Source organism: Eptesicus fuscus, chromosome 6, assembly GCF_027574615.1.
Source record: "Eptesicus fuscus isolate TK198812 chromosome 6, DD_ASM_mEF_20220401, whole genome shotgun sequence".
NCBI lineage: Eukaryota > Metazoa > Chordata > Mammalia > Chiroptera > Vespertilionidae > Eptesicus > Eptesicus fuscus.
Window position 1 is genome coordinate 48,035,499 of NC_072478.1, and position 8,093 is coordinate 48,043,591.

Consider the following 8,093-nt stretch of genomic DNA (forward strand, 5'->3'; position numbering starts at 1 on the left):
CTATTCATTTCTAACTAAAATTACAATTAAGATTTTGATGGCAATGATTCTGTATATTGCTTTTGGTAGTATTGCTATCTTAATACTTCCAATCCATGAGAATGTGATATCTTTCAATTTACTTAGGTCTGTAATTTAAGCAATGTTTTATAGTTTTCAGTGTATAACTCTTGACCTCCTTGGAAGGTTCAACTTCCTAGTTGCACCAAAGGGTGGAACACCTGGAATTCTCAACTTTCTCAGGTGTGAAAAAAAGAGGATGAAAGAAGAGAGACCTAAAAGTCTGATCAAGACACAATTTTTTGAAATATTCATAAAAATAGCTGGAAGACCTACTCAGTTTGGTTCACTGGGTAGAGCATAAGCCTGCAGACTGAAGGATCCCCAGTTCACTTCCTGTCAAGGGCATATACCTGGGATGCAGGCTCGATCCCCAATGGGTGGTGTGCAGGAGGTACCAATCAAAGATTCTCTCATAATTGATGTTTCCATCTCTCCCTCTCCCTCTCCCTTCCTCTCCGAAATCTGTCAAAATGTAGTAAAAAAAAAACAAAAAACACCTAGAGGCCTGGTACACAAAATTTGTGCAGGGTGGGGTGTCCCTCACCCTAGTCTTCACCCTCTGCAATCTGGGATCCCTCTCACAAGCGAGAAATGCTGGCTCCCAACCACTTGACCACCTGCCTGCATGATTGCCCCTAACTGCTTCTGCCTGCCATCCTGATCACCCCTTAACCACTCCCCTGCTGGCCTGATCAACACCTAACAGCTCCCCTGTGGGCCCAATTGCCCTTAACTGACCTCTCCTGCTGGCCTGGTTGCCCCCAACTATTCTGTCCTGCAGGTCTGGTATCCCCTAACTGTCCTCCCCTGCAGGCCTGGTCCCCCCAACTGCCCTCCCCTGCCTGTCTGATCTCCCACTACTGCCCTCCCTGATGGAGTGACAATTTGCATATTACTCTTTTATTAGATAGAATAGTTGGAAGCAATCAGTACCTTATTCTCAACAGATGCAAAAATAAAATAATTGCAAACCTCTGAGTCACCCCATAATTCTATCATCTCTCCCACTTGGAATATATGAGAAACTTATGCATAGAGCCCCATTCTAAAACATAGACAAAATACATTCTAATCCAAAAATTTCAGAAACACTGCAGAAAGAATGGATCAATCATTATTCCAAATATTCCACACTTCCATTTGTTCCCATTAATCCATGCTCTTAAATATAAATGGGGGGCGGGGGGGGGGGGGGGGATGAGAGAAATGTTCCTAGTGTTCAAGTCACAGAAGTGTCCTTTAACAAAATTTTGCTCCTAGCCCTGGCCAGTGTGGGTAAGTTAGTTGGAGCATCGTCCATGACCCAAAGGGTGGCTGGTTCGATTCCCAGTCAGGGCACACATCCTGATTGGGATTCAATCCCATCATGGTCCATTCTGGAAGCAAACAATAAATAATTCTCTCTCACATTGATGCTTCTATCTCCCTTTCCCTCTCAAAAAAATCAATCAAACTAAAAAAATTTTGGTGCTGAATCACTGAGAGTTGTACAAAATTCTAACTATATGAGGACCGATGTAATACTTGCAACAATAAATATTTAAAATATACATGAATTAAAAATGAAATTATGATTAAAAAATTCTATGTACTAGATCACAGAAATAAAATGAACCAAATTGACAGTACACCCTTCCAAATCTCTTCTCCAAAGCTCCCACCCTCCCTTGCTTTCCCACTGAGATTTGATGATCTGTTTGATGTTGCTATGTCTCTGGATCTATTTTTGTTCATCAGTTTATGTTGTTATATTCCACAAATGAATGAGATCTTGTGATACTTATCTTTCCCTGACTGGCATATTTCTCTTAGCATAATACTCTCCGTGTCCATCCATGATGTTGCAAATGGTAAGAGTGCTTTCTTTTTTACAACAGCCAAGTATTCCTTAGAGATGTGTGTCTCTCAGTGGGGCACAGAGCAGGTGCTCAGGAACCCATCAGTTTTATCACACTCTGGCCTCCCCCATCCACTTGGTCTAATTTCCTGACTTACCAGGAGCAGAAGGATGAGGTAGGGTCTGTAATACCAAAAGAAAAGGTGAATCTCCCACTGGGATCTTTCTTGACCTTCTGCAACAGGACTGCATGAGTCCTGACCTGACCCCGGTGTATATACACCATTAGGAGGACCTAGGTATTAGAACCACACCCACCACAACCCAGGGGCTCCTCCCACAGGGGGAGGGGTTGGTTAGTGCAAGAGGATTTTTAGTGTTTTCATCAGGCCAGAATGAATTAACTCTACTAATTTGCAGGATCTTATTTGCACCCTGGCTAGTCTCTCTCTCTCTCTCAAGATAACTTGACTTTAACAGCCAAGTATTTAAAAAAATATTTTATTGATTTTTTTACAGAGAGGAAGAGAGATAGAGTTAGAAACATCGATGAGAGAGAAACATTGATCAGCTGCCTCTTGCACACCCCCTACTGGGGATGTGCCTGCAATCAAGGTACATGCCCTTGACCGGAATCGAACCTAGGACCCTTGAGTCCGCAGGATGACGCTCTATCCACCGAGCAAAACCGGTTTCGGCAAGAGTGCTTTCCTTTTTAGAACAGCCAAGTATTCCTTAGAGATGTGTGTCTTTCAGTGGGGCACAGAGCACGTGCTCAGGAACCCACCAGTTTTACAGCACTCTGGCCTCCCCCATCCATTTGGTCTCATCTTGGACTTACCAGGAGCAGAAGGATGAGGTAGGGTCTGTAACACCAAAAGAAAAGGTGAATCTCCCACTGGGATCTTTCTTGACCTTCTGCAACAGGACTGCATGAGCCCTGACCTCACCCTGGTGTATATACACCATTAGGAGGACCTAGCTATTAGAACCACACCCACCACAAACCAGGGGCTCCTTCCCCAGGGGGAGGGGTTGGTTAGGGCAAGAGGATTTTCAGTGTTTTCATCAGGCCAGAACGGATTAAGTCTGCCAATTTTCAGGATTAAATTTGCACCCTCGCAGTCTCTCTCTCAAAGAACTACCTTGACTTTAAGAGCCAAATATTTTTTAAAATGATGTATTGATTTTTTACAGAGAAGAAGGAACATAGAGTTAGAAACATCAATGACAGAGAAACAACCATCAGCTGCCTCCTGCACACACCCTATTGGGAATGTGTCTGCAACCATGGTACATGCTCTTGACCAGAATCAACCTGGGACCCTTCAGTTTGTAGGCCAATGTTCTAACCACTGAGCTAAACTGGTTAGGGCCTGGCTAGTCTCTCTTGATCCTCTCAACACCATTTATTTATTTATTTACTTACTTATTTACTAGAGGCCCGGTGCACAAAATTCATGCACAGGGGGAAGGTGTGTGTGTGTGTGTGTGTGTGTGTGTGTGTGTGTGTTTCTCAGCCCATTCTGCACCCTCTCCATTCTGGGACGCCTTGAGGGCAGTCGGACATCCCTGTCACAATCCAGGACTGCTGGCTCCCAACTGCTCACCTGCCTGCCTGCCTGATTGCTTATATCTGATTCTGCCTGCCAGCCTGATGGACGCCTAACTGCTCCCCTGCTGGCCCAATTGCCCCTAATTGCCCTCCTCTGCCAGCCTGGTCACCCCTAACTGGTCTCCCTTATAGGCCTGGTAGCCTCCAACTTCCCTCTCCTGATGGTCTAGTAACCCCTAACTGCCCTCACTTGACAGCCTGATAGCTCCCAATGCCCTTCCCTGCAGGCCTGGTCCTTCCCAACTGCCCTCCACTGCTATCCTGATAGCCCCCAACTGCCCTCCCCTGCAGGCCTGGTCATTCCCAACTGCCCTCCACTGCTGTCCTGATAGCCCCCAACTGCCCTCTCCTGCAGGCATGGTTGCCCCCAAATCACCTCCCCTGCCCGCCCAGTTACCCCCAACTGTCCACCCCTGTTGGCCTGGGTTCCCCACAGCTGTCCTCCCGTGTAGGCTTGGTCCCATCCATCGTCCTTCCCTGTAGACCTGTCCTCCCCAACTGCCCACCCCTGCCGGACTGGTCACCCCTAACTGCCCTTTCCTGCAGGCCTGGTCTCCCCATTATCCCTCTCCTGAAGTCCTGGTCCCTCCCAACTGCCCTCCCCTACAGGACTGATCCCCCCCACTGCCCTCCCTTGCTGGCCTGGTCTCCCCAACTGCCCTACTCTGCCGGCCCAGTCACCCCCAACTGCCCTCCTCTACCGGCGTGGTCACCCCCAACTGCTCTCCCCTGCTGGCCATCTTGTGTTCACGAGGGGGCAGCCATGTTGTGTGTTTGAGTAAAGGTCAATTTGCATAGTACTCTTTTATTAGATAGGGTTCAATTTAAAATCTTTAATGCAGAGCCCTGGCCAATTCGGCTCAGAGGTGGAGACTGGGTCCGATAACCAAAGGTTCTTGGGTTCCATTCAGATCAAGGGCATGCAGCTTCTTTCCAGGTTCCTCATAGCCCAGGTCCCAGGTCAGGGCATGTGCAAGTGGAAACCAATTGATGTGTTTCTCTCACATCCATGTTTCTCTGTCTTTCTCTCTCTCTCCTCTCCCCAAAAGTCAATGGAAAAACATCCTCTTGTGAGGATTAAAAATAAATAAAGGAAAAAATTCCCTTAAAAATAGTTGGAAACCTGAGCTAGTTTGGCTCTGTGGCTAGAGCATTGGCCCATGGACAGAAGGGTGTATGTTCCATTCTAGTCTAGGGCACATGCCAGGGTTGCAGGCTGAATCCCCTTGCAGGAAACAGCCAATCAATGATTTTCTCTCATCATTGGTTTTTCTGTCTCTCTAAAATCAATAAAAAATATTTCAATAAATAGTTGGAAACAATCAGTAACTTACTCGCTACACAAACACACACACACAAAAAAATAGGAAACCATGGAAAGGCCCCCCACGAATATCCCATCTCTCCCACCTGGAATACATAAGGTACTTATGCACAGAGACACATCCTGAAACATAAGACAAAATTTACAATTCATGTAAATATACAAAACCTTTATTGAACTGTGCCTTATAATGAACATTCTAATCCATAATTTCAGAAGCACTTAAGAAAGAACTGATCAATCAATATTCCAAACATTCCACAACTCCATTTGTACCCACACACCTTGATCATGAGAAAAATGGGGCAGCGAAAGAGGGAGAGAGAGTAAACAAGTATTCCTATCACAGAAGTGCTTTTTACAAAATATTGGTGCTAACCCTGGCCAGTTTACCTGTTAGTTGGAGAATTCTCCCATGTACCAAAGGGTGGACAGGTTCAATTCTGGGTCAGGGAACATACCCAGATTGGCATTCAATCCACAATCTAGGTGCATTCTGGAGGCATCCAATCAATGGTACCCTCTCACACTGATGTGTCTCTGTCTCTCTCTCTTCATCTCTAAAAATCAGTGCAACAACAACAAAAAATATTGATGCTAGATCATTGATAGTTGTATGAAATTCTACCCACAAAGACCTATGTAATACTTTCATATATATATATATATAATAAAAATAAAGTAAGGCTGGTTTAGCTCAATGGATAGAGCTTCACCTGTGAATTGAAGGATTCTGGGTTCCATTCAGTCAAGGACACATGCCTTGGTTAGGGGCTGGATCCATAATAGAGAGTGTGCAGAAGACAGCCGATCAATAATTCTCTCTCATCACTGATGTTTCTATCTCTCTCCCATCCCTCCGGCATCTATAAAATTATATTTTAAAATAAAAATAACAATAAAATTATGATTTAAAAAATTCTACCTACTGCCTGTAAATCACAGGAAGAAAATGAAACAAAGTGACAGTTCATCCTTCCTAATCTCTTAAAGCACAGACAGTAAGAGGTTTGGGGTCACATCCGATATAGAAGTAAGGCTTTAGCACTTCAGAAAAGGTATCCCTGAAGGAATGGATGTGAGACATGTCATTCAAATTATAAAAGGAAACCTGCCCCAACTCATAGTCCAGATAGATGCCAATCCCTCTGGGCATTTCCTTCAGCACAAGGGGGACAGGAACAGACCCGCGTGCCACATAGTCACCATCCTGCAGCTGAATCGTCCAACATCTGTTCTCCTGTCTTAGCAGGGGCTGCTTTCTCTCCTTGGAAAGGGAGTCTCTACAGACCCCCACGGCCCACTCAGGCTTGTCGTCCACCTGGACCTCCCAGTAATGTCGGCCACAGTCAAACCCTTCAGTACCCAGGACAACTGGGTCGACCGCAAATCGTTTTGGATTCCGACGAACTCTTTGCTTTTTCCTCACAAATGTCACAGACTTTTTATCCTCAGACACAAGCAGATTAGGATGTGCGGTTTCAGGATCCAGGGTAACTTCTTCTCTAAATCTCTGTATAATTTTCTGCAGGGCTTCACACTGCGGAGGAAGACTGAATGCTTCTCTCCTCAACTGGACACAATAAATACTTGGGGGTTTTAGTTTTTCACAACATTGGAGGACACCTTTGATATTCATCATCATTTCCACATCTGACATCACACTCTTCTCTGCCATCTCCTTTAGTTGAACTTTAAGTTTGGAAATGTGGTCTGAAAATGCAGCTTTGTTAGCACTTAGATTCCGTAGAATGTCCTTCTCTTCTGCAGCTAGCCTTGAGAGAACTGCCTCTTCCTCACACTCCACAGATTCTATCAGCTGCTCAAATTCAGCGGCTAACTTTGCTCTCCGCTTGTCCACCTTTTCTCTCAGTTCTGATAGTCTCCGGTCTTGGGTGTCTAGTAGTTTCTGAGTGTCTGCCATCTGCTTCTTCAGGGGCCCAATGTAACTGCTGAGCCTTTGCCTGTGATGAGAGGCAGCCTCCTCCACGGGCCTCACCTGGTGGCCCTGGTGGTCAGGGGGCTGAGTGCACAGGGGACACAACAGCTCTAGGTCCTCCTCACAGAAGAGGGTCAGGGCCTGGTTGTGCTGCTCACACAAGCGCCTCTTTTCTTGCTGCTTCATCTTCTCCCGGGTGATCTGGAGGAGCTTGGCCATGTCTACCATCCTTCCCAGCTGAGTGTTGCTCCTCATGTACTTCTCTTGGCATGGGTGACGGCACACAGCACATGGGAAACTGCCCTGCAGACCCGCCCAGGACTGCTGGATGCAGGAGCGACAGAAGTTGTGCCCACATTCGATGGTGACAGGGTCTCTCAGGGTACCCAGGCAGATGGGACAGTTGATTTCTGTCTGGAGTTTGGCCACAGCTCCTTCACCTGCCATTGGGCCCTGAATGAAGGATGGGACTGAGGTGTGTTTCTTCAGGAGGTTGAGCTCTGTGAAACCTCTCCACTGAGAAGCAGATGCACCTTCAGATCTCACTGGCCTTCCTGTGTAAATTCTCTCTATCAATTAAGGGCAGCCCTTGGTGTCCTGTGAGGTCCTTAGCTGCAGAGGAAGGTGCCCAGAGGAGCTCCCCTGCCCACCTGCAGCCAATCAACGTAGTTGGAGGACTACTGTCCTTGGCAGCTCAGAGGATATGAATCCAAGTTCAGCAATTCTCTTGGTCAGCAAGCAATCTTGACTCTTTGGTACCGATTGGTTCCTGGGGATGAGAAAATACAGTTTCATGTAAAAAAATAAATAAATAAATAAAAGGAAAGAAATGAAGGAAAAACTGCTTACTATTTGTCTTGTGGCTCTGCCCTGTTAACTGCCACCTTTGAGGGAACCATTGATTTCTTTTGCCCAGCCCCATAGGTTGACTGCTCCCACATTCATCACTGTGGGTCTGCATGGAACTGCAAATGTTGTGGGAATGTTTCTTACTAGATTCTGTCTGTGGGCTAAGTTTCAGCTTTAGTCCACAATTATCTGGGGTGTTAGGGAAAGTGCTTAACATCCTTAACATTAAGAGATTCAGGTTAACAAATACAAAAATCCAAACCTCCATCACTTCCAGTTTTTGAAAAACCTCAGCAATAGATTTGGCACTTTTTGTCTTAAAATACAGTTATTTCTGCCCTGGCCAGTGTGCGCCTCTATTTACAGTGTTGACCCGTGTACCCAAGTGTCTTGGGTTTTCCGTTCAAGAGCATGTACCTAGTGCAGGCTCCATCCCCAGCTTCAATGGGGTGAGCTCAGGAGGCAA

General features: G+C 46.0%; 1 protein-coding gene across 1 annotated transcript; it reads right to left on the reverse strand.

Moving 5' to 3' along the window:
* Positions 1–5,818: 5,818 nt before the first annotated feature.
* On the reverse strand, positions 5,819–7,225 carry LOC129149324 (tripartite motif-containing protein 75-like). The gene has a single exon (XM_054716960.1). It carries the CDS (start codon positions 7,223–7,225, stop codon positions 5,819–5,821), a length of 1,407 nt encoding a protein of 468 aa, XP_054572935.1.
* Between the last annotated feature and the right edge of the window lie 868 nt (positions 7,226–8,093).

Coding starts and splice junctions, on each gene's coding strand:
- LOC129149324 (XM_054716960.1), bottom strand. CDS start 7,225: ATGGCAGGTGAAGGAGCTGTGGCCAAACTCCAGACAGAAATCAACTGT.